Below are 25,413 nucleotides of genomic sequence, written 5' to 3'. Positions count from 1 at the left end.
TTAGGATTTTGTTTATTTATTTAAAAGACAGAGAGTGAGAGCACTCGCAAATGCAGGGTGAGAGAGGGACAAGTAGACTCCACACTGAGCGGGGATCCCCACCCAGGGCTTGATCCTGTGACCCTGAGATCATAACCTGAGCAGAAACCAAGAGTCGGTTGCTTAACAGACTGAGTCACCAAGGGGCCCCAAATATATTACAATTTTTGATTGTCAGTAATACCTCAAAGAAACTAAGGAGAAAAAACTAAGAGGGAAAAGAAGGAGATTAGTATTTATTGCTGACCTACCATGCAGCAGGCACTTTCACGGAATTTTCTCACTGAATTCTTCTGGCTTTGCCTGTGTTACCAAAGACAAAAAGACTCAGGAGTTGTCTAGGGTCACAGGTTAGCCAGTCTTGGGTTGGATTCAGCCATCTGACTCCAGAGTCTTTCCTTTTCCATCATCTTATTTCTTTATGTACATTTCTGTCATGGCTCAAACCAAAGTTTCTTCAGGGATACGTAAAACACACCAGGATACAACACAGTAAGGACTCTGGAAAATGGAAATGAAGACCCATACCAGTAAAAGTCAAGGCAAAGCTAGGTGTACAAAGTTCCTGCTCTGGAGTTGTGGGGGGAGGGTGCCTATGTGGAACTAAGCTTCCAGATGGCAAAAGCAAAAATCAAAATGACATCCATTGCGAAGTTTACCAGGTCACTAAGATAAAATAAATCGGTTTCTTCTAAGAAGCATAGCATATTCTGGTACTTGTTTCAATTAGACTATGCTGTATCTACCCTACAAGGGATCATAAGACAAAAGATAAAACAGAGTGAATTTATTTCGAGTTCCTTATTTTCAGGTGAGCAAATTTATGCCAAGATCAAAAGTGACACATCCGATGTTCTAATGCAGGGAGCAGGTGTCAGGACCTTGGTCTTCAAGGTTCTTGCCAGTTTGCTACCCTGCCTGTATGGGTGGGGTCTCAAATGACACTGCACACCATAAGGCCGTCTCAGAGACAATTGTCAGGCTCTTTGTGAAGCCCAGTTGTCTTCTCTCAGGGTAGAAGACTTGCTCCAAAACCTAGTCTGATTCTGAGGCCAACCTTCTTTCTGCCCAGGGGTCTAGACACTTAGGTAATAATTGGACTTATAGTGAGTCATCGTAGAGAGGAAAAGGAATTCTTTAAAGGAAACAAGGACTTTTCCGAATAGTTAGAAATAGAAAAAGGATGACCTTCACGGAAGAAAATTAATGTTGATGTGCCCCTTAATGAATCAGACAAAAGTACAAATTGGAAGATGAAAATGGCAGTGATAGAGATCTATACAATTTAAATTTATCTTTGATAGGAAAATATTGAAGAATCTCAGGTGATTAGGAAGCAAAGATGCCTTCTTAACAACAGTTTATTGATCTAGCCAGGTATAGAGACCCATTCAAAAATACACAAATAAGAACATCAGGATGACAGGCATTTTAAGAAGTCAAGAGAATGAGTGAAGGGGTATTAAACCAACATAATTATTTATAATCTACTAACCTAGTTGGGGAAAAACTGATATATAAAGATTTTATTGTTTTTCTAATAATGAATACATTATCTGGAATGTTTAGCTGAGAACCCAAGAAAAATAATGTAAGAAATTGAAATATGTATCATACATAAATATTCATCGAGAGAAAAGCACAACGTAGTAATCAGTTTTGTGAAGAATAACTCCAAGAAGACAAATTACTAAGAGACGTGTTTTTGGGAGGCATCCAGAATACATGGATTTCAATGGATTGAATTGATCCAATATTATATTTACCATCGTATGACATGATTTTTTCTTTCTCAGAACTGAGGCATATTTTTGGACTGGCTATAGCCTGAATTTTTTCTAACTTTACTCATGGAAAATATGACTCTCCAACAGCTTAAATGTTCAAAAGGGGAAAATACAGCAACATGTCTATTGCATTTTATGTTCGGGCAAGTGAAGTGGGAATGATACTGGATTATCTATCATAAAAATGAATATCCTACCTGACTGTCCACTCAAAAAAACAAAACAAAACAAAACAAAACTTAGTGTGAATTTCTTGTGAGACTTGAATGTAAAACCTGGCATTAGTTTTAAAGTAAAAGTAACAATCCACGTTTGCGAGATAACAACAAATGTCTGAAAAATCCCTGAATCAAGACTGAGGAGAGCTAGAGCCACATCCCATCTCTGCCTTTAATTTGTTTAGAGAACTTGCATAGGCTAGTTTTCCAACTCATATATGTAATACAGAGATTAAATTAGGATGATTCCTAGTGTTTTTTCCTGTCCAAAATTATACTGTAGTTTTATTATAATCCCTATAATTTTTATATTGATTCATTTAAAGATTGTAGTGTTCAAGTTACAGTCAGAACAGATGATAGATAAAATCACATGTGAATTAAATTTTAGTCATACTCATTTGACTTCATATCATTTGGGGAGAAGGGGCTATATTTAATGGAGAACTGCAATAAATTCTTTTGGAAAAAATCCCTTTGTAACAAAATAATTTGGACAAAGGAAGTTTCTGATTTCATGTCTTTTTAGTTTGTGAAATTTATTTATGTTACTTACAGCATATATATTTTATTTGTTGTCCAATATGGAATTTTTTAAAAATGTAGAGATGACCTAAAGTAAGACACACTAATATTCTAATTTTAGTGAATAATGGCATTACAGATGAGGTGGAGCAAACATTTTTTGAACTACACATGCCTGGAATTACACTAAATGCTGGGATATAAAAAGATATAAAGTGAGATCCCTGTCTTCATTAGACTTACAGTCCAGTTGGGGAATTACAGTTTTAACTTGGTTCAAAATCATGTATGTTGTTAGTTTGTCAGTTACTACCAGTAAAATCCTGTGACCCCCAAGCCTATCAATGACATGGAGTAAAAGCTCAATTAGTGTATCGTTTGTTATATTACGTAAGATTTAACTTCTCCACAGCATCAGACAACTTTTGTGTAGTTCCTATTGCTGACTGAAAGGTCTTTGCTTCAAAAAAGTTGAAGGGGAATTTTTAAAGTATTATGTAACAGATAGTCTTGGACAGAAGTAGCATGACATAAAGTCAACACTAATTATAATCAGGTCTTTGTGATCTTTCACCCTGTCACCTGACCCCCCTACCACCTTCTCAAATAGCCGTGAAGGGAAGCGTTTAATGGTGTCTCAGAGAAGAACACGATACAGGACGGGTAGATGGTGTGTTCAGGATATACTCCCATAGTAGTAAATTGACTGAATTGCCAATGCCAAAGGATAAGAAAAACCTCATACTATATGTAATGCAATAGCATTATGGGCAAGAAAACAAAATTCACCTTAGGGAGGGAGAAAGAGATTTAATCCATCTGGAGGAAAATAATTAGAAGCCCAGATAATCAATTGCAGAGCGCTGCCAGGAAGCGTAATGTTGAAAGAGGCCAGGGGTGATTACAAATGAGTCTCAGTGTTACGAGGCAACAAGAAAGGCCAGAGTAACTTGAAGCCCACAGCACCAGGGGTGCCGTGTGGTGACGCACGAGGTCCTGGTCTCTCTTGGAATGAGTGTGATGGGTGAGGGCACATCTGGAATCCTGAGTACATATTTTACACTCCATTAGCTCAAAGACACCGAAAACCTGGAGGGAGTTCTGAAGCCTGTAACAGGGACTATAAAGAGACTTGAAGGGATAGTTTATAAGGGGAAGATTAAGGGAGAGGTGATAGCCATGGCAATAGGTAGAAAGCAGAGGTAACTAACTCAACAAGGACAACCATGAGGGAAGGGCAGGAATGACCTGTCATGGCTGCCCCCAGTGGAAAAAAAAAAAAAAAAACAGAGAACAAAATGAATGAAGCCAGAAAAAACTCTACAAACTAATGAAGCAGGAAAATGTAAGCCAAATGGGAACCTGTTGCCACAAAATAAGTCTGATTGGGCAGGAAAAAGATGCAGAAATGTTTTCAAGCACACAAGTGCAGAACTCGGACAAGATTTCCTCATAGCACAGGGTGGTAAAGGACTTTGAGTCAGGACTCAGGGTTGGGAGGACCATAGTAATGGAGCTGCTAATAAGAATACGAGCAGAAGTGGCATTTAATATGCCCTTGTTAGGTGCCAGGCGCTGTTTGAAGCGCTTTCCATATGTTTTAATTCACTGGATTCTCGCCGCAACTGTTCTTACGATGATCCTCATGGTCTTACAGATGGGAAAACTGGAGGTGAAGAGAGGCCAAGTGACTTGCCTGTGGACAGACAGCTGGCAAATAGCATGGCCAGGATTTAAACCCAGGCAGGCCAGCTCCAGGGTTTATACTCCAAACCCCTGGACTCTTCTATTTCTTTTAAGAGAAAAGGAGGGGCTCTGGGGGGGACTCTGGAGATGAGGAGCAGGCCAGAGGACAGAGCTGGGTTGAGCTTATTGAGTGAAAAGTTCCTGGAAATAGTCCCCTCTGAGGTTATGTTGGTGGGGTGTGGCCCTCGTCTGCTCCCTCTGACTGGAAGTCATTATTGCCTTTCGTCAGAAAGGAAAATCATCTCGTGGTTCTCTGTGAAAAGGTGGTTGGTCACTGCAGACAAGAAACCCTCATTAAAATTCCTACTGCACGTAGTCAGCTCAGAGGGAAATCCTGAGTCCTATCTGACCTGAGATCCTGTATGCTTTGTCCCACACCCATCGATCGGCTCCAGGGTCTGGCTGGGTAACCAGGCAGTGGGCGTTAAGCCAAATGACTGCTTGATGGATATACTCATTTGCAGACTCAACATGTAAGCATTCATTCAACAAATAAACACTGCTATGTTTCTTGATTTGAGTTAGCTCTTCAAAGAAAATTAATCAGAAATGGCAGCTCCAGCCACTTTTGGTTCCAGTGAAAACATCAGTCTAGAACTTGTGGAATCCCTGGAATACACAGAGGTCCATGAACCTCAGTGCGAGAAACAAAAGCTATGAAGCCCCCTATGCTATGTGCAAAAATGGGGAGCAGGGAGAATACAGAGATGAGGCAAAGACTAAGTTTGTGCTCGAAGCCTAAGGTGGATTACCTTACATAAGAGCATGACTGTAGCACAAGGAGGGAAGGGAAGATGCCCTTTGAGCCACAGAGACAAATCGCTGTGGGGACTGGGCAAAGACTGGGATTAGAATGTCACCTGGTCTAACCCTGATACATAGCGGGGAGATGAGGGAACTAGCACTGGCAAAGGCAAAGAGGTGAAAACCAGAGCAAACAGAGAAAATGCCTTCTTCAGAGAGAGGGGCAGATAACCAAGAAATGTGGGCTGGGGTTGGAAATGGAAAGAAAGGGATTTTGTCCTTGCATGGCATGCTATCAAATGAAACTTGATTCTATCAAGTGAAGCTTGAGGTGAGGGGGGTCCGTCGACGATTGTGACAACGGGTGATGTCCCCAGAGTCAGTCTTCAGGAAAGTGGTATTAAGAGTAGAAAGGTCCGGAAGGCTGGCTAGGGAAGCTGGCAGGAGACTGAGAGTATTCATGAGGGGTGTCAAGTCATTGGAGAAAGAGGGGCAGGTTCAAGAGCTGTTATCTGCATAGAACCTTCAGGTGGTGGCTTTCTCGTAGCAAGGGGACCAAAGGAGCAGGTGAACCGAGGAAGGCCCTGGAGTGCCGTGTCTGGTCAACCAGGAAGACGTTTATGACTCTCGGAGAAGAAAAGAGTATCTGAGGAGAGAAGTAAACTGGGAAGGGAAAAGGATTCATTCCATTCTGGACGATTCTATGAAGAGTAAGGAAAACATTCAGCTGCGGGTATCCTACAGGTAGCTGTGTGTCAGGATGAAAGCGAGCTAGCTAGCCCATCAAGGCACAGATATGACGTGTCGTGGACGAGACTGAGATTCAGAAAGGCGTGCTTGAAAAGCGATACCAGTAAACTGCCTGATTCATCCAGGAACTACCTTACTTACTTCATGTGTGTAAGTGGAAGCGCCTGAAGCCTGCTTAGTGAAGATGCACAGTGGCTTTGACACGGAAGGCATCTGGCTAGCCAGAGTTTCTCCCTAAAATGAAAGATGGCGGCCTTGATTAAAAATCAGAAAAATTAAAGCTTGCCTGCTTGTGTGTATTACATACACATGTATGCGCAGGTCTAAGCGTGTGTGTACACAACACACACACTCACACCCCTCTATATCCATATATAAAAATTTCTCTACTCCTTCTTACTTAAGGGGAAGGCTATGTTTATGGCTACTACAGTGACCAAACATGTAGGTTACCCAGAACAGGGCTTGTTTATGCCTGCCTTCCTGGTGGAATTACAACTATTAGGAATAGTACCCTCTTTGTCTTACGGACTGATTGGGTCCTGCAGTTTTGAGGGCTGGTTGGTTCTTAAAGAACCCTTTCAGAACAGCGTATGGGCTACAACAGTCTGCTTTCCCCACAAATGGAAATGTGTGTGTGTTTATACCAAACCTAAAAAAAACGGTCACAGCTGCTTGGAAAGTAGGCTTTATCTCAGGATCACGCATGTAAACGTGAGAATACCTTAACAATGGATCCCAGTTTGGTTTTTCTGTAATGGCCGAGTTCGAGGTACGCTGCTGCGGTATTAGAGTAATTTTTGAATGTCATCTTGAAATAGAAATGTGGATTTTAAGTACTAAGGCAAGGGTATAGGAGAAACACTTCTTAAACATATGCAATGTATTTTCTCTGTAAGAACCCTAAATGTTGACACATTACCTATAATCGAAGTGGCTAATGACTGTTCAGCAAGGTGATTTGGTCAGACCTTACCCACAAACTTGGGTATACTCCAGAATGCTTTCCTGCACTTGTGAAGCTCTCTTGTCGAACCTGAATTTACGTCTGTGGTGATAACGTGTGTGATTAGAGTAAGTGAACATATTTTTAAAGAAAAGAAAAAAAGGGGGGGAGTAATGGTACCCTCTTTTATTTTTGTCTCCCCTTCTGATAGTTATAAGGCATTTGACTTCAAGATCTAACACATTTTGTTCCTGAAACCCCAACCTTTCCTACTTACTCCCTCCTCATTGCCCCTCTCTTCTCATCATCTGTGGTAGAGGACCACATCCAAATCCAAAGTTTCCCTCTGACAGGATCGTAAGTTCTGTTGCCCAGTGGCCTTCCTTGGGAGTGACATGCCAAAGTTAGAAATGTGAAGTCCTTCCAGGGGCCTCGTCAGTGAGCAGTAGAGAGTCAGTGTCCCACATACTTCTGTGCGACTATGATTCTATGAAAGTTAGTCATCTGTGCAGTACTTCTGTGTCACCAGAATCCTTCATTATCAAGAATAGATATACATGTTCATAAAAGACACATAATGTGAGCACCAATGCCATAAAATGTGTATGACATAGAAACCCTCACCATGTGCCTAAGAAATGGAGTTTACCGTGGTTCCTTGACTTGGAAAATTTGTACTCTGGATATGCAAACACAAAGACAAGCTTTTCTATACTCTTTTCATAATTTATAACCCACAAATCGTAAGTTAGAAAACTTATTTTCTCAGCAAGACTGAATTTTCAGTCCCCCAGTATTTGCCCAGAGACAGCACTCCACATTGCCACTGGCTACTTCTCTGACTGTTAAATCAACTTAACAAAAGGGTACATTCTGCTTTCATCTCAGCAGACCCACAAGAAATGGATGCACCCTGAGTACCATGATCATTATGGTGATTTTATTGCACCGTAATCTGTGTATGTGGGTGCTATGCTTTTTTATTCAAAAGGGAAATGTACGTCTGTCACTTTGCCAAAGAATCAGAGTATTACACTATTATTTCGGCATTCACTGTAAGCAAGGTTTACTTTGGTTTTACTCCCCTTTTTCAAATCCTAATTTCATACTTATGCATTATGCATTTATTTGTGATTAATCATTTCATATGAGAAAATAATCCTTTTTTTTTTCCCTTTGCAGCCTTTTTTGGAAAATACCTCAATGAATATAATGGCAGCTACATCCCTCCTGGGTGGCGAGAATGGCTTGGATTAATCAAGAATTCTCGTTTCTATAATTACACTGTTTGTCGCAATGGCATCAAAGAAAAGCATGGATTTGATTATGCAAAGGTAATTTTCAGGCACTTTTACACTGCATCAATTTACTTTGTGCATAATGGAGAAAAGCCATTTTCAGTGAGTTAACTTATCCGCGAGATTGGCTTTCTATGTTCTCACAATGTTAGAATGAGAAATTTTAAGGTAATTTTAAACTCCAGGCAAGAAAAAGACTTTCAAGGAACACTGACTTTGAATAGTGATTCTTTTTTCCCTCATTAGGATGAAAGGCAATCAGCCTTTGATGAAGTATCATCAAGAAAATCATAGACGCCTCCACTCGGTCTCGTGATATTGTTTTATTTTTCTGTTCCCTAGAGGATTTGTCCACATAATCCAGTGTTCTTCTTGTACCATTTTGCTTTTCACTGACGTGAAAGTGCATTTCATCTGTGGCTTCAGGTTTAGAACAGACAAGCACAATAATCGAAGGTCAGGAAACCACATTCTTTGCTTTTCCTCCTGTCTGACCAAGCATTGATATGTGACAAGGACACCTGCCCCATGGCAGCGAGAGCCCACAGCTCTGGGGCCATCAACCCTCAGATTTCCAGATCTGTTCACAGAAACTGAAATCGACACGTCCTTCCGTGTCTCTAACAAATGCATCCCAGATTAAACTTTTTAAAATTCACAAAGGTTTTGTGATTGCCAACCAAAAATAAAGCAATTTTCAGACGACAAGAGTGAAGGGGAAAATATCTTCGAATTTAGCCCACTAATTAGCCTAAAATATCCTCTTCCCTTCTAACCATGCCCAGCTCTTCCTCACTTTTCTAAAAGAAGCCGGCAATCTGCTCTATCTAGCGTAGATCACTACGAAAGAGCCATTGGTGAAAATCGGAGAGAAGGAGCTTGATTTAATTTTAGCATGGTGCTGGCTTTATGCTTGGCCTGATTTGAGCTGGGGGGGGGGGGGGCTTGGTGGGAGATAAGGTGTAAGTCTGGCTCTTCCGTCCCCTTCAGAAAACAATGAATGCAAATGAATTCACAAACATTGCTAATAAGATTCCAGACTCATCAAAGTCGAGAGCTGGCAGGGACCTTGGAGGCAGATTTGAGCAATGTCCTACAAAGTACGCTAATTGTCACTGCCATCATTTTTTATCTGTAGGGATGCTTTCATGCTCCTTGTTCAAGCTATTAACCTTTCTTTCCCTGTTGTCCTAAGGAGAGCAAAGTAATCAAGATTCCCTCCAAAGACTAAAATTAGCGTAACTTGCCCATTATCACAGCTGATTAAGTGTCAAAGACAACTGTGTCCGAAAAGAATATATGGCCTTTTTTTTAGTGAGAAAAAGGAATGAAACAGACACTCCCATGGAAGAAGGTGATGGCCTGTGGAGTTGTCCTCACAATGACATGTGACACAGATTTCCTCCCTTGGGCATGGCCTTGGCAGCTGTGCTGGTCCTTGAATCTACATGTGATTAGTCATGCCTGGGAGCCTCTGACACTGTGAATGCTGTCTGGGCACTTTCTGAATAAACTTTGCAGTGGAGCTCCAGGCCAGCAGTACCCACTTAGAGGAAGCAGGTGGTTTAAGTTTTCATCGTTCCTTTTCATTCCATTTCTTCCTTCCCCCTTATGGAGTTGCATCCGTCCCTCAGATGGCAGCTCAAGTCATTTTATTAGCCAGTCAGGCTCAAATCTTAGCAGCTGTAGCATTTTAGTTGTGCAATTAACAGTATAGTCTGCAGGAAATCAAATGCTCCCCATATCTACTGTTTCAAATGAATTAATTGATAAAACACTGCAGCTTTTCCCTGTGCATCCAGATTTGAGCTATGGCTTTCAGTTAGCAATTACTGTATAATTCCAACAGGTGAATTTTGAATTTAAAGAAAAGACCTTTCCTTTTGTTTGTGTGTGTGCAAACGTGCGTGTGGGTGGGTGGGTGGGGGCGTGTTCTGCAACTGTGAATTTGTAGTGGGCGTGGGTGTTTCCTGCCCTTGAAGTAATTAAATTTTTTGTCAAAGAATTACATCAATGAAATCTGAGAATGAAATATGTATCCGGTGTTTCATGGGCTCTAGCGTTTGGATTGCCAGATCTGATCATTATCTTGGGCAAACAGGACTGACTGGACTCTTTTTCTTTCCTAATTGCTAAGTCGTGCCCTTACTTAAAACTTGCGTGTTACCAAGCTAGCCACCCTAGAAAATAACTGGCAACTGATTTCGTCCATTTGGGAAGATGTTTTGCCGCTTTGGGAAGTTATCACCTTCCTTCCCGCTTGAGGCCTCATGCCTTCATTGAGTGAGACGATTCTGAAGAAAGCAGTATGCAAATGCCATCTGATGAATGTCACCTTTTGTAATTTTTGTTTTGTGTCAAATGTATGTTTCAGGACTACTTCACAGACTTAATCACTAACGAGAGCATTAATTACTTCAAAATGTCTAAGAGAATGTATCCCCATAGGCCCATTATGATGGTGATCAGCCACGCTGCGCCCCACGGCCCCGAGGACTCGGCCCCACAGTTTTCAAAACTGTACCCCAATGCTTCCCAACACATGTGAGTAATAACATCAGTTCTGGGACCTGCTGAACACTGGCCTTTTCTTTGCTCACCACCTCCCACCTCCCATCTCTCCCTCACCCCATTTCCTTCCTTGCCACGTCTCCCGAGTTAGGAACATCAACCAGTTCCTGCCAAGAGACCACGGGGCAGGCTGGCCATGGGGCCTGGCATAAGGACCAGGTCTCATGGCGTGATTAGGAGTCACAGTATGTCCAAACTTTGTTAAGTAGCTAAATGGAAAGGAAGAGAAGCACTTACGGTGAATGGGGGAAATTTGTATCAGGTGTTCCCTTCGGTTGTCTTAAATAATATCCCTGAGCATGATCTCATAAAAATAACCATCCAAGGGTATGCTCCTTGTAGCGGCAGAGTGGCGCCCCCTGGTCTCTGGTGGTAGAAACACGGGTCTGTCTTCCAGGAGAATACGGGGGTCAGCTTTGCTGCAGATGTGCAGTTAGGACTCCTGCAGAAAGCAGCTTGCACGGGCTTGCCCGAGAGGCCTTCTCAGGTCACGGCTTTAAAATAACCTGATGTTTCCTTTTGAGAGGCAAGAGCTTTGGTAAGGAGGGGAGGGGAGGCCCAGAAGAGGGGTTGGGGTGAGGAGGGAGTGAGGCAGAGAGGCCTGTTAGGCTGGTAACTCCCCCTAGCCAAGAATGAAAAAGTCCGGATGCTTTGGCAGCAAAGAACATGATTTTGTTTTTTACTCCCTGGACCCACTTCCTTCCCGTCCGTTGCAATAACGTACAGCCTTCCTGACAGAGCACTTAGCTCTGTGTCTACGGAAGGATCCGCCATCAGGAAAGTAGGGACCAGGGAACTGGTATGTTTCCTTCATCACTAAACCTCCAAAATTGGTTCTTGCTCTGTTTATGCTGAAGTAGCATCTCTTCTCACCCATACTGATTTCCCAGCCACAATCCTAGACAGAAAGAAAATTGAGTAAATGTATTTATGGAAAGAGGGACATACAGAAGGCACTGTTATTGCTGGTCATTATATATCCCTGAAGAATCCTCCCTTATATGCTTATATTTTTATCTTATAATTAGTAATCTCATGGCTTTGGGCCAGTGGTATTCAGGTCGTCTCTGCCATATCAAGTGATTTAGAAAGAAGGAAGGAGGTCAGAGCTGACTGAGGACAGGAATTAACAGTAAATATAAAACCAGGACAGACACCCTGCTGAAATGCCCAGTCAGGATGGAAGGATGGAAGCATCTCAACATGAACTATTGTCAACAAAGAGAGCTGGTTCCCCCAGCGCCTGGGAAATGTGGTCTGGGTGAGCTGCTGTGTTTCGGAAAGAACGCTATGGATGGATATACAAACCTCTAGAAGGTCTACCTACATATAACCATGCAACAAAATTCATGAGCAAAGCCCACAAATGGTGAGGGGCTCTCCATTCCAGATCACTTACAGATGGGCAACCTGCTGGTTCAGCGAAAGAGAAAGGTCTTTGTAGTTTTCTTTCCGGCCCTGGGACCCAACTCTCTCTTTCCTTTTTGAATCAGAAAATCATTCTGTGTCGGTTTTCTTGTTACACTGGCAGATGCTCAGCCTAGGGAGGCTTGCTACAACTGTAACCCTTACCAGTATTTTTGTGAGGTTGAGGAGAGGGCATTGACAAAATGTGGTGTTTTATGGCTCCTTAGAAGTCAACCTGCTTTGAAGCTTCTGGGCAAGGTCTTGAGCCTACAGAAAAATCAGCCACAGGTCAAGAGGTTCTGAGAGCCAGTGGCATGCACGGACAATTGTAGGAGGAGAGGAATCTGCAGACTTCCCTAGGCCTTCATCATCACTGAACAACAGCATCTCCGAGCCCAGCAATTACAAATTCTATTTGATTCCACAAATATTTATGAGTGGTACTCTCCAGTACCGCTGGGATGTAGGCACGAGGAAGACACAGTTGCTTACAACCAGAAACCAGGGAGCAAAGACAGGCATGGGCCTCCTGGGGCCAAATCCAGCTTGCCGCCAGTTTTTGTTAATAAAACTTTATTGACATATAGTCACATTCATTCGTTTTGTGTTTTCTGTGGCTGCTTTCACAATTCAACTGCAGAGTAGTTGTAGCAAATACATTATGGCCTTCAATGCCCCCAGTATTTGCTCTCTGACCCTTTACAGGATGAGTTTGCCCCCAGCCCCTACTCTGGGGGGAGGATGGGCAAGTGTCCAAACAGCCGTAGCACCAGTCAGAACAGAAGGCGTAAGTACTAGGACAGGCCTTCAAGGGGCTATGGAAGTTTGGAGGAAGAGGCGTTCTCAACACCGGAAAGTCATGGACCAGCAGACATTCAGAGCAGGCCTCAAAGAATGGGTACGATTTCTGCAGCTGATCTTACAGACTGGCTCGATGATTTCAGGAAGAAAATGCAGCGTGGACAAGTGGCCGCCACGTTATGTGAGACGATCTAAGAAGTGACCTAGGAAAATGGAGCACAAGGAAGGCAAGAAAGGATAAAGCCAGAAAGGGAAACTAGCAGAATTTTGAGGACCTGAATGAATTTATACGTGACCTTAAGCAGAGTCACCGGAGGTCATTTGGTGGGGTAGTGACAGAATAAGTGACTTGGTCATTTTCTCATGAAAATTGTTTCAGTTATTTCTTTTGAGTTCACGTGAACTACCTGTGTGGCTTACTAGTGACTATAAAAATATGTTCACTTGGCAGAGTGAAAGTATTTAGGCCTTTGAGACAAATAAGCATGATGGGTTCCTTTTTCATGTCTTCTCACTACTAAGCCTGTGGGCATTCTTTTTTTAACCTCTAGGAAACCCCATCATCTCATCTGTTAAATGGGGATAATACTAGCACTTTGACATGATATCATGAACACAAACTGAGACAGGAAGTACAGGTCAAGTCCCCTCATAGGGCCTGGGACACAGAAGCTGATCCTTATTGATCCTTTCCATTCAGAGGAACCACATAAATCTGCTCTTTCTTGAGGCCATCTTTCCGGACCCACAAAAAGTGCGATTTCATTTGGTTCTACTTCACATTCAGGAGAAGCAGCTGAAGAAATGACAAGTTGATAGGTGTCCATTGTGATGTGACAAAGCTCTTGACAAGCTAAGACTCACGGCTGGGACGAGTCCCTCGCTCCCGGCCGCTCTAAACACCCAGGCAATACAAGCACCCATCTGGGCTGTGTTATCTTTTCCCACTGCAAAATGGGTGCTGCGAGCAAGTGCCAGTGAGGAGAACACCCTCAGCCCTAGAAAATGAAAATCCATGCAGTTGGCTAGGCGACTCAGCCTCTGTTTGCTGCTAAGCCTCGGGCTTTGGTGTTCCCGGCGTGGAGAGAGGCTCTGCGGCTCCGAGGCCTGAGTTAGCCGAGTCCTCGTTGCCCAGGCCTCCCTGGCTGCCGCTCACTGGAGGAGGGGGCCGGCGAGAGTCCGTGCGCGGCTCTTGTCACCGTGAGTGACTGCACAGGTCCACAGTTCAGTCTGTAGACAAAAGGAGTGAGACAGATGAAGACAGGCGGCTAATTGTGGAGCATGGAGCCCCTGAATGGCAGGTTTCCTTAGCAAAAACGTTCGCCACACACTCGAGCATACTTTGCAGACATGTTTGGCAAGCCCTCTGCAAACAGGAGAAGCTGTAGACACTCCCCTGTTGGGAGAAGCAAGTAATGTGAACGCGTTCCCTGCGGTGGCCTTCCTTGGTGGTCATGCGGTATCCAGGTGCCTTTCGTGTGGCCTCAGGCGGTCGTCGTCTGGCCCCCTCCAACCGGAGTGAATGTGTCGTGTTTCCACGGTACTTTCCACTCCCAACAAAGGAAGGAAGTCGGGCTAACACTGGCTTGCTGGCTTTACACTTCAAGGCTGAAGGTTTTGCCAACCAACTAAGTACGAGGACAGATATGGACCCCTGGTGACAGGAGGCACTGCTTAATCAGAAGCGGTTCAGCTGTTCTAGGCCTCGGTGATACCTGAGGGAGTCTCCGTCATAACATCACACATGATAATCCTTATCCTAAAGCTCTTCCCTGTGGCGAAGACCCTACTGTCCTTTTCCGTAAATTACCTCCCAGGATCCTCCTAGGACTGCTATACCCTCGCTCTTCTGTGACACAGCTTTTATCTCCTGGCCGCCATGACGGGATAATGTGCAGCAGTGACAGGGAAGGAGACTCCATTTACCTACCCTAGGATTCTGGGGGAAGCTAAGAGACTCCCTCAGCACTTTCCTACCAACCATCCCCCTATCAACTGAAATTTTTTAATTATTCCATTTCACCAGTTCTTTCTCCCTGTCCCTGGAAATGTGTCTGATTGTGCATATGAACACACAAACACCGGTTCAAGTGAAATCTAAACTCTTGGTAGAACGACCCAGCTCCTCTAACTTGCAAGAATTGGTCTAAAAGCGCAGTTTGGGGGATGACAAAGTGTGCTAAAGGGACAACCACCTCTGCGTAAGCTTCGGAACAAAGTTTTTAAAGCACCTCTGTTGTCCGAAATGGGAAAGAAATGTTTTCCCTTAGAGGAATTTGCACATCCTCACTTCATTGCTTCCACAGATCCATAAAAGAAAATGCTTTTGAAGACGAGAGAATTTTAAATTCTCCGTAAGAATCTTTAATCTGGGCAGAACTCATCGCTTCCTCCCTGTGTTCCCACTTTGTTCTTCTCTCTGTCATTGACTGCATATCCCATGGCACTGGCTGTTTATCCAGACCCTTGAAGTCAAACTGCACACCTCCAGGGGGCAGCATTCACACAAGATATGGTGTGAATGAGGCCCTGGAGTTAGGCAAGATAGTTATTTCCAGAAGGCAGGGCCAAGTTTTACCTCTCTGCTTCCGGTGTCTGGGGAACATGTCTCCTTCCCCATCCCTTGCCAGATATTTTTTTTGTTTAGCAAATGAATGAGCGTGTTAATCCCAGGTGACATTAAAGCGTATTTTGATAGCATAAAAATATTTAAGCAGTCGGTTTTATGAATTAAAGGACACCTAGAAATCATCGAAGGTCGTAACAATTTAGGTTAAAAAATGAAGACCCAAACTCTATTTCAAAAAAATAGAAGACCCAAATGGCTCTGCCCAAGTCACATAAGTAGACAGGGACAAAGCTGGAGCTAAACCTCTGTTCTCTTGCCCCCAGGTGATCTTTGTACTTCCCCTGCTTTGCTTAGCCCTCGTCACAGTTACAGTTAATATTAGAAGTGGCTCCCGTGTGTGGGTTTGCACAATTCTGTTGGAGTCTGCAGCATCTTAGAAGACTTTTTAAATTAGTTTCCTGCGGTATCTATAATCAAGATCATTTGATATTATTCTGCGTGCGTTCAAATGTTACCTACCTAAAGACATTTGAACTCAGGTGGGGAATATCTCTACAAAGTCAATTAAATAAGTTCAATTTGAGTGAAAGCTGAGATGGTGTGGCCTGGGAGATTAAGTATAGAATTTCCAATTTAATGCTTTGAGTGTGTGTCTTAAATCTATATAACTAGCTTATTCTGGGAATTGAAACCTATTTCATGTCTCACAGAATGACGGACCCACTACCAGTGCTCTTTAAGAGTTAGATCATTAGAGTTTTTGTTGTTGTCCGAGACTAAATAACAAATGAAGAAAACACACGTGCGGATAAGAAATGCTAGAAATGTCTTCTTTTCACTGGGTGACAGTAAAGGCCATCAGCAGTAAAAATAAACTGCTAAGTTCTTTGCAATGCCTGGAATATGGATTTCATACACAACACGTGCATTTCTTAAAACCATCTCTCGTCTAGTGAGAATTATTCTCCCCAAATACCCACCCATCAAAAAGAAAGGTGACATTACTGATTTTCAGGATTCGTGTTCTCGTTATGCCAATAAGCAGCAGAGGAGAGGGAATCAAAGCCCAGAGAGAATCGGCATGGACTGCAAAGGTCGAAGTCACAAATGTGAGGTCAAAAGGATCTATGATCTAGTGCTGAGCAATAAATTCAAACACGAAGAAAAAGCAATGTGCAGAGAAGCCTCACGAGGGGAAAGTTAACATTTTAAACTATGAGAATAGTCTAGGTTTGGGGGAGAGTATAAGGCCTGGAATGCAGAATTACTGGTTAAAATCCTTCTTGGAACAGACAAGAAGGAGCCTTACCAGGTCAGGCATGTGCGACCGTGACCCCAAAGTGGATTTTTTTTTTTCCTTAAAGCAACAGAAACTTAAAAACGACAACTTAGTCATCTCTCCTCTCAGTTTTTAAGCAAAGAGCAGTTGTTATCTGTCTTTTCGCTGATGCATCCAGTATGCCTTGGACGGTCCGACTTTATCATGTATTGTCAGCAAAAGCAGACACTGGGCAGCTGGTGGGAGGTACTTAAACATGGAGCAGAAAAGGCTAATGGACGAAGGCTAAGGATTTTAGGACTTAGTTTTGGCAGAAAGGAATGTATGTATCAGATCTTTGAATGACAGGGATTTTGAGGTGCTCCTTGGGGACTCTGGTGCAGGACTCTGGTCGTTGTGACGTCATGGGAGGAACTCTGGCCCCAGGAAGGAATTTCTGAGACACCTCTGTACACTTTACTTTGTCATTTGTGAAATGGGAATAAAGTGTCCTGCCTGCTCCTCAGGGTTGCCACAGCAACCAAAAGAGCTATTAAATGATGAGATCTTTCCCAGCTACTCATGAGAACGAGTGTGATGTGGTCCCAGGATGTGTTCTCTGGAGTCACTGAAATCTCCTTAAACTCTCACAAAGCTCTGAAGTCGTCATGCCCATTACACAGAAGGAGAAACAGTCTTAGAGGGAAAAAAAAAAAAAAAAAAAAAAAACATTGCCAAGATCATGCAGTAGTAAGTAACAGAGCTGGGATGAGATTTCAGGTCTGATCCCCAAAACATTCTGGAACAATCGGACCTGTGATTTTCCACTTTTCCCCAAAACAGTTACCTGCTCCTTTCAGTGGCTGCTGTTCCAGCTGAGGGCTCCAGGCCCTGTTTGAGTCATTCTGAGTCAGTTCTTAGGGAAGCAAGCCTTAATTATCACTGGAGGACAGAAGGCTGCATCTTCCAGGAATTTGGAAGACCCCAGCAGGAGGCAACCACAGGTCTTTGGCAAAAGATCACTTTTCAGCAACATTGTCAATTCCAGCGACCCCCGACCTTCCACCTGCAGGTCCCCGAACAGCTGCTGTTCAGTGGGTGGGAAGCAGGGGCAGGCTGTCTTCCTTTAAAAGGCAAATGCATCCCCCCCTTACCCCCTGCTGAGATCCCACCTGGGATTTCAGCTCCAGAGCTGGGGGTCAGCTCCCACTTGGAGAAATTAAAGGGGGTGGGGGAGAAAAAGGCAGTTGGGGGTAGGGAAGGACATCTTTGACAACAGACCTGAACTCTCCTTTTTAATATAAGCCAGATTTAACATATGTCATTGTGTAAATCCGGGAGCCCAATTGGAGGCTTGTAATTTGCTGCGACCTTCCCCATTCCTCAAAGTGAGATGGAGTTGTGCCAAGCGCATCAAGGTAGCTGGTAGAAGATATAATTTGCCCGCTGCGAGTCTTCGTTTCAGTTCCCTATTGTTAATTTTTATTTGTGTTGAGGTTTTGTGGCTTTAAAAAAGTCAACTCGATTTATTTCAAAATTAAGGCAAACCAACATCAAAGGCAGTAAGAGGAAGATGTTTAGGTATTATAAAGAAATGTTGTGTGATCTTTTATAGCCCTATTCTTTTTCGAGACATGTATAAGTAAATGGTTAGGGGACCTTTCATGACACACTTGCTCTATTTTTCTGACCTCTAGCCACCCCTGCGGGTGAAAATCCCTCTCTGATGGGGCTTAGAAGCCCCCTCTGTCATCCTGCTCAGCCTCTCCATCTAATCCTGTTTGTACCACGACATGCCGCGTGAAGAATAAGAAACAGGGTTTACATCCTTTCCTACTGCATGAGCCCCTGAGATTGAAGAGGCTGATTCCACCCATGTTCACTTTTAGATATCAGGAACCCTTTCGGGCCAAAAACACGGGACAAGTGGTTCATGAGTCATTTCCCGGGTAAACATAAGAAATGTTTATGTTGAAAGTTTCTCTTAAAAAGAATAGCAGGTGATACCTGAAAAGCTTGTTTGGTTTTTAATGCAACAGGATTTTTCCAACCAGACACTTACATAGAATGTTTATTGGCTCATGTAGGAAATGCATGTGCCTCTGTACTAGCACTTTCAAGTGATATAGAGATAGATAGATAGATAGATAGATAATAAATAGGTGATAGATGGATAGAGAGATGATTGATAATGGTTAGATAGAGTTAAACAAATAGATCTGTTGTTCCTCAAAAGAGCTTTTTAAGAAAGGTACTAGTATCCCCATTTACAGAGGAGCAAAGTGAACCACACTTGCTTTTCCTACTCTGCAAATCTGCCCCTTTAAAAAGGAGTTGACTTACACTACTGAGTACAATTTATACAATTTCAGGGATAGTGTCTTCTGTGCTCACTCTTTTGCTGGTATTTGTGCTGTTGTACTTCTGCTAGCTAACTAGCATCCAAGAAGCTCAGTGGTACCAAAACAGCATTTAAAAAAAAAAAAAAAAAAAGACTTTATTTATTTATTTGAGAGACAGAGACAGAGAGGGAGAACAGAGAGGGAGAGTAAGAGGCAGAAGCAGACTCCCCACTGAGCAGAAAGCCTGATGTGGGACTCGATCCCAAGACCCTGAGATCATGACCTGCGCCAAAGGCAGACATTTAACTGACTGAGCCACCCAGGCACCCCAAAACAGCATTTTCAACTATCAGAAGTGAGATTTTGAAAATGCATAACAACAGGCAGCATTTATATTGTTCAGCATGCATAGGAATAGCCCAATAAACAATTGTGCAGCACAGAAATTCCAGGTTCACCCCAAGGGAAATTTGCACTAGAGCAAACCAGCAGTGTTCATGGTAAATGCTCCTGAATTCACTCAGCTCACAGTGATTATTTCTCTAGGGTTTGTCAGTTTTGGGCTTTGGGGTTTTTTTGAGATTTTATTTATTTATTTTAAATTTATTTTTATTTTAGAGAGAGAGCAAGAATGGAGAGGAACAGTGGGGTGTGGGTGGGGGGGCGGGAGGGAGAAAGAATCCCAAGCAAAAGGACACTGAGACCATGACCTGAGCCTAAATCAAGAGTCGGACGCTTAACTGACTGAGCCACCCAGGCACCCCTATTTCTCCAATTTTGTAATATAAAAGATGGCACAGGAGGATGAGGTAGAAGCATCTAATGGTCAAGGGATTTGGGTTAGATCTCAAAAAGAAGGCGACATATTTTGTGGGTCTCCAATAAAATGTATGAGACACCACTTGGATTTCTGCAATAAATTAAATATAGGCTTGAAGCCACATGTTCGAGAGGAATAAGACCCACCTCCCTGTAGTTAACAAAAATTGTGTCTGCACGTGTATTGAGTTGTCTATAAAAAGAATGGCTTTATGGATAAGCATGTATATTGCAGAAGTAGATTGGCTTTAATTCCAGCACAGCCCATTAAATTAATGGTATCTATATATAAGGTTAGGAATGAGAAAAACTCATAGACTAGGTATGTAAATAATCAATATAATAGCCCAGTAAAATCAAGAGGAAAAAAATACATTATTCCACATCTTTGTGACTATATCTAATAGCCTAATTAACTACAACATTTATAGAGTTAACATCACCATGAAAACATCCCCTTGTGTATTATAGAATTTTATCTTTAGATCTTATATGATCATCCTGATGTCTTTTTACACATTTTATTCAATGAATCAAATGAACTTGCACCAATTGCCTTTTTAGCTGCCCGTCTAGGTTTTATAAATTTGAATCCATATGCCTTTTGGGGATGTGTGATATTTGGGGTAGTGAAGTTTTGAGCTCTTCTTATAAACATAGAAGACCCGAGGGAGACAAAAGTAGCAATGTCTAAATTACCTTTCCTAAATGATTACTTCACAACCTTCAACTTGAGATTTTTCTCTACCTGACTAAAATTATATATAGTAAGAATCCTTTCTGGGTATTTTCAGAACCCCTAGTTATAACTATGCACCAAACATGGATAAGCACTGGATTATGCAGTACACGGGACCCATGCTGCCCATCCATATGGAATTTACAAACATTCTACATCGCAAAAGGCTTCAGACTTTGATGTCGGTGGATGATTCTGTGGAAAGGGTAAGTACACAAACTTGCCTCAGTGACAGGTTTTGGTCCAGCTTCCTTGGTGTAGATCCATTCTTGCTAATTCCATCTTCATCTCGTAGGTGTTTTCAAGAGAGGGAGAGAGTCCGTGTGCATGAATATGTGTACGTGTGTGTTGAGTGACTTTATCTTCCCTCCCTTATCTTGATCCCTTCTACTAGCTCTCCAGGCTTGGTTCTTTGGAGCCAGCAGCAAAGAAAGGACAAAATCAAAACACCATAAGTCAAGAGCTACACTCACAAATACCTTCAAGAATTAGGCAAATAATGTAAATACCTAAAGCTGGTCTTGTATAAAGCAATAGGGCATGGCTGGAACTCTGGGGCAATTTAAACGCCCACGTCTGTAACAAGGAGCAACTACTCAGCTCCAGCTTATTTTTCCTGCGTAGGAAAATAGATCCAGTATCATGAGTTCTTTTGACTTTTCAAAGGAAACCAGAAATACAAACATTTTATTTGAAATTTCCTGAATTTAAAAAAATAACAGAAGCCTAACAAAACATGCCCAGAGGCTGGATTTAGTTGGCTCAAGTTCCAAAGCAGCCTCTTCGTAATCCTTGATAACTATGTAAAGAGTGATGATAAAATTTGCTTTAACAGTGGATTTTCGAAGTAAAACCTGTAAGTTAGGTGGCAGGGGCTGTTTTGAAGAGTTTGTTGTTTGGTTTTTGTTGTTGTTGTTGTTTTTAATAGGTGCACAAAAGCTTGAAGAACAATGTGCCAGATTCAAAAAAGTTACATTACTCTATTATTAGACATTTTCCCTCCAGGATTGTAAGCAACTGGAACATGTAGATAGTCATCATGTTTCTCAGCCTTGTTGAAATGACACTTGCCTTTAACAAATAATGGTGAAGACTTTCGGGAAGAATCACGGCAACACTCTTGTCATCTTGCCCATCTTGTCTCCGTTGTATTTCAGCTGTATAATATGCTCGTGGAGACAGGGGAGCTGGAGAACACTTACATCATTTACACCGCTGACCACGGTTACCATATAGGCCAGTTTGGACTGGTCAAGGGGAAATCCATGCCATACGACTTTGATATCCGTGTGCCTTTCTTTATTCGTGGTCCAAGTGTAGAACCAGGATCCATGTACGTATTTCTCTGCTTGCAACATTTGGCTATCGTGGCTTATGTGTATCTGAGATGATTCAATTATCAATCTCAGGGTCTGGTTTCTTTTCACCCAAAACAGAAAAGGTTGTAGGTAGGTGGAGGTTGGTAATTTAGAAAATGAAAATCTTGGGTTTTTTCCCCTGCCACATGTTAAATTAACTGAAGTATGCTATTTAAAGAGAAAGGAAAATTAACTAACAATGACTAATTCTGCCAAATGAACCAAAATCCACATCTCATGGCCTGTGCTCACAGACGTAGAATGGGATCGTTAGGGACATATCTGTACTTTCTTTGAATCAGACATACACTGTCTTTAAAAACAGAAACAAAAACGGAAACAGTGCCTGCCTCTAGTTGTTGTTGTTGTTTTTTAATTATTACTAAAGAAAAATTTTTAAAGAAAATAAAATTTTTGAAAAGCATGATTTTCTTTTAGAAGAAAAAAGGGTCTAAAAGACTAGCGTTCTATCTCTGCTACCTTAGACAAGTCACTGCCTCCCTCTGCATTTCTCTTTTCCTGTTACAAAATGGGTTTTATGTTCCCTGCCATCTACATCACAATGTTCAGTGTAAAATAAGATTGCGTACATGAAACAAGTTATGGGAAGAGATAAAGAAAAGAATCCAAGTGGAATTTCAAATCTGGAATGATCCTTAAGGAGCATCCAGCCAGGACTACTACTTCTTTTTCTTTTTCTTTTTCTTTTTCTTTTTCTTTTTCTTTTTCTTTTTCTTTTTCTTCTTCTTCTTCTCCTCCTCCTCCTCTTCCTCCTCCACCTCCTCCTCCTTCTTCTCCTTCTCCTTCTTCTTCTTCTTCTTCTTCTTCTTCTCCTTCTTCTCCTTTTTCTCCTTCTTCTTCTTCTTCTTCTTCTCCTCCTCCTCCTCCTCTACTAATTTATTTGAAGGGGGGCATGCCAGCATGAAGAAAGAGGGGGGCAGAGGGTCAAACAGACTCCCCACTGAGCGAGGAACCCCATGCAGGGCTCAATCCCAGGACCCTGAGGTCACAACCTGAGCCAAAGGCAGACGCTTAACCCACTGAGCCACCCAGGCGCTCCCCAGCCTGGACTCCTGATCTAACACAGAAGAAGCTTGGCACAGCACCAGTGCCTCTCTCAGAGTCCCTGATTCTGGAGGCGGCTGCACTGGGGCCCAGAACCCGGATATTCTGGATCTCCTCCATGTGCCTCCTCTGCCGCTACATCTGGGAGAAGACAATAGTAGTGAAAGGGTTTCTTTGAACGTTATTGTATCTCTTCAGGTCATTGGAAACACTTTGAGAATTGTCTGATCTAGGTGAAACAGTTTTATGTGGGAAAGACTAAGGTAGGGGGAAGAAGGTTGAAGGCCGAGAAGTATCTGTGTGGAGAAAGTGGCCCTCCATGCCACCCACACAGACGTTAATTCCGGGAGTGACCACTTGTCCCTTTGCAGAGTCCCACAGATCGTTCTCAACATAGACCTGGCCCCGACGATCTTGGACATCGCTGGGCTTGACACCCCTCCCGATGTGGACGGCAAGTCCGTCCTCAAACTTCTGGATCTGGAAAAGCCAGGTAACAGGTGTGTCCATTCGCTTTCCCTCAGCCAGCCCCAAGCACCCCAGCCCCCCAGCCCCCAGAGCCAGCCGGCCGCTGAAAGGAGTGAAGGCCAAGTACGTTTTGCCCATGAGAATCACCCCAAGCTGAGAATGTCTTGGCTGTTTGTGAACAGCATACTGATGGAGGGGCAGTCGCGGTCTGCGGGAAGCGAGAGGTGTTTCTTTAAATAAACTGTGAGCACAGATGCATGTGGAAAAACGTCCAGATACCAACAGTAAATATTATTATTTTGCTTTCAGGTTTCGAACAAACAAGAAAGCCAGAATTTGGCGTGATACGTTCCTCGTGGAAAGAGGGTAATTACTGGTTCCTGGGGTGCTTCTGGGAACCAGGCCTAGTGGGCAGCTCTCCCTGCTGGGTATTTTTTCCCCCTTATTCCAGTTTACTAAGCATGCAGATTTCGTAAGCTTGGTCACAAGATTGAATGGTTTGCTACTCCTTCTCCACTGGCTAGCACAGTAATGATTGTTGCATCAGAACTGTAAAGCATAAGTTCTCATACAACGGGACTAAAGCGTTGACTGTTGCATTTTTCGACCTCGGTTCTGAATCAGACCAGTCCGTCCCTTCCTTCCCAAGTCCTGCCTCGCCCTCTCCTTTCTCCTTCCTTCCATAAGTGCCTTTCCTAGTTTTAAATACACATATGAGACTGTCATTTCCAGAGTCCCTTCTGGGTTTCCCCTTTTGATTCATAATCCTCATTGTCTCTCTTTTTTTTTCCATACATATATTGAGAGAAAAGCATTTATATGAATCTAAAGCTAAACACTTATGCCCAAAGTTTTGAAATTAATGTTTTAGGGAGATAACAATTCTTCCTAGTACCTAGCTTATAATTTTCACATAGGAGTCAGCAAATGTTGAGCTCCTATGGACAAGGTCTTATCATCTATTTCACGCCATTTGAAGAATATGGAGGAGTCATGCTGCAGGGGAGAAAAAGAGAAAAGGAAAAGATGCTGGGTGGGTAAATCAGATCATTTCTCACATAAGAAACTTCTTCTTTTCTGTCAAAGGAAGTTTTTACGTAAGAAAGAAGAATCCAGCAAGAATATCCAACAGTCAAATCACTTGCCCAAATATGAGAGAGTCAAAGAATTGTGCCAGCAGGCCAGGTACCAGACAGCCTGTGAACAGCCTGGGCAGGTGAGTGACACGGCTTGTCTTCACCACAGGTCACATGCTTCTTCATTTCTAATTTTAACAATTTCAACATATAAAATAATGTACATTTATATATAAATACGTTTTTCATAGTGGTCATGCAGCGCTCGCTGTGACAGCTCTCCTCGGACTGAGAATTATCTAACTGGTCTAAGCTGGGCCTCCTCATCACTGCTTGGGCTCCCTTCAGTGAAAAAAAGATGGTGCCCTCAGAGAGAACTAGATATCCACCCAACTAGCCAACACCAGTTCAATATATTACACTTGTGAAATGGGTAGTCTGGTTAGAAAGATCAGAAACTTGGTTCCACCTGAGGAGTAGCCATCACCCCTTGGAGTCCTGTTAACTGGTTATCAAAAAAGGTCAAGAAACTACTTAGTCAAGATCCAGAGGTAGGTGCTAAGCCCCTGGGCGGCGAACCACCCAAGAGATATGATTGGGTCTTCTCATCCTATAGTAAAGTCAGATGTCATCCAACCCACAGAGGAGGAGAGACTCATGACCAAGACTGGGAAGTGAAAAGAGAAGCCATATTGTGTTTGCTTATTGTTTCTACTTCTGCTCACAAAATTTCTGACATCAACTATTTCATTAGAATGAATTATTTTTATTAATGGAAATATTACTACAATTGGGGTGCCTGGGTATCTCAGTGGGTTGAGTGTCCAACTCTTGATTCTGGGGGAGGTCATGGTCTTGGGGTTGTGAGATCGTGTCAGACTTCACAT

The 25,413-nt window shown here is 42.7% G+C and overlaps 1 protein-coding gene across 8 annotated transcripts in view; it reads left to right on the top strand.

Annotated features, from left to right (window-relative positions):
* The window catches only part of SULF1 (sulfatase 1), a 183,656-nt gene that overhangs the window by 110,416 nt on the left and 47,827 nt on the right, over positions 1-25,413 (top strand). For 7 of the 8 annotated variants that reach the window (XM_044245481.1, XM_044245480.1, XM_044245479.1 and 4 more), the window contains 7 exons: positions 7,938-8,089; positions 10,428-10,597; positions 20,615-20,765; positions 21,717-21,892; positions 23,354-23,482; positions 23,760-23,816; positions 24,537-24,666. In XM_044245481.1, coding sequence (XP_044101416.1) covers positions 7,938-8,089; positions 10,428-10,597; positions 20,615-20,765; positions 21,717-21,892; positions 23,354-23,482; positions 23,760-23,816; positions 24,537-24,666 — 965 coding nt within the window. Of the gene's footprint in view, positions 1-7,937; positions 8,090-10,427; positions 10,598-20,614; positions 20,766-21,716; positions 21,893-23,353; positions 23,483-23,759; positions 23,817-24,536; positions 24,667-25,413 lie in introns of those variants that run through there. The other variant, XM_044245484.1, reaches the window with a different exon arrangement.

This window comes from Neovison vison, chromosome 4 (assembly GCF_020171115.1).
Source record: "Neovison vison isolate M4711 chromosome 4, ASM_NN_V1, whole genome shotgun sequence".
NCBI lineage: Eukaryota > Metazoa > Chordata > Mammalia > Carnivora > Mustelidae > Neogale > Neogale vison.
The sequence above is the reverse complement of the archived record's forward strand: the minus strand, read 5'-3'. Positions and strand labels throughout refer to the sequence as shown.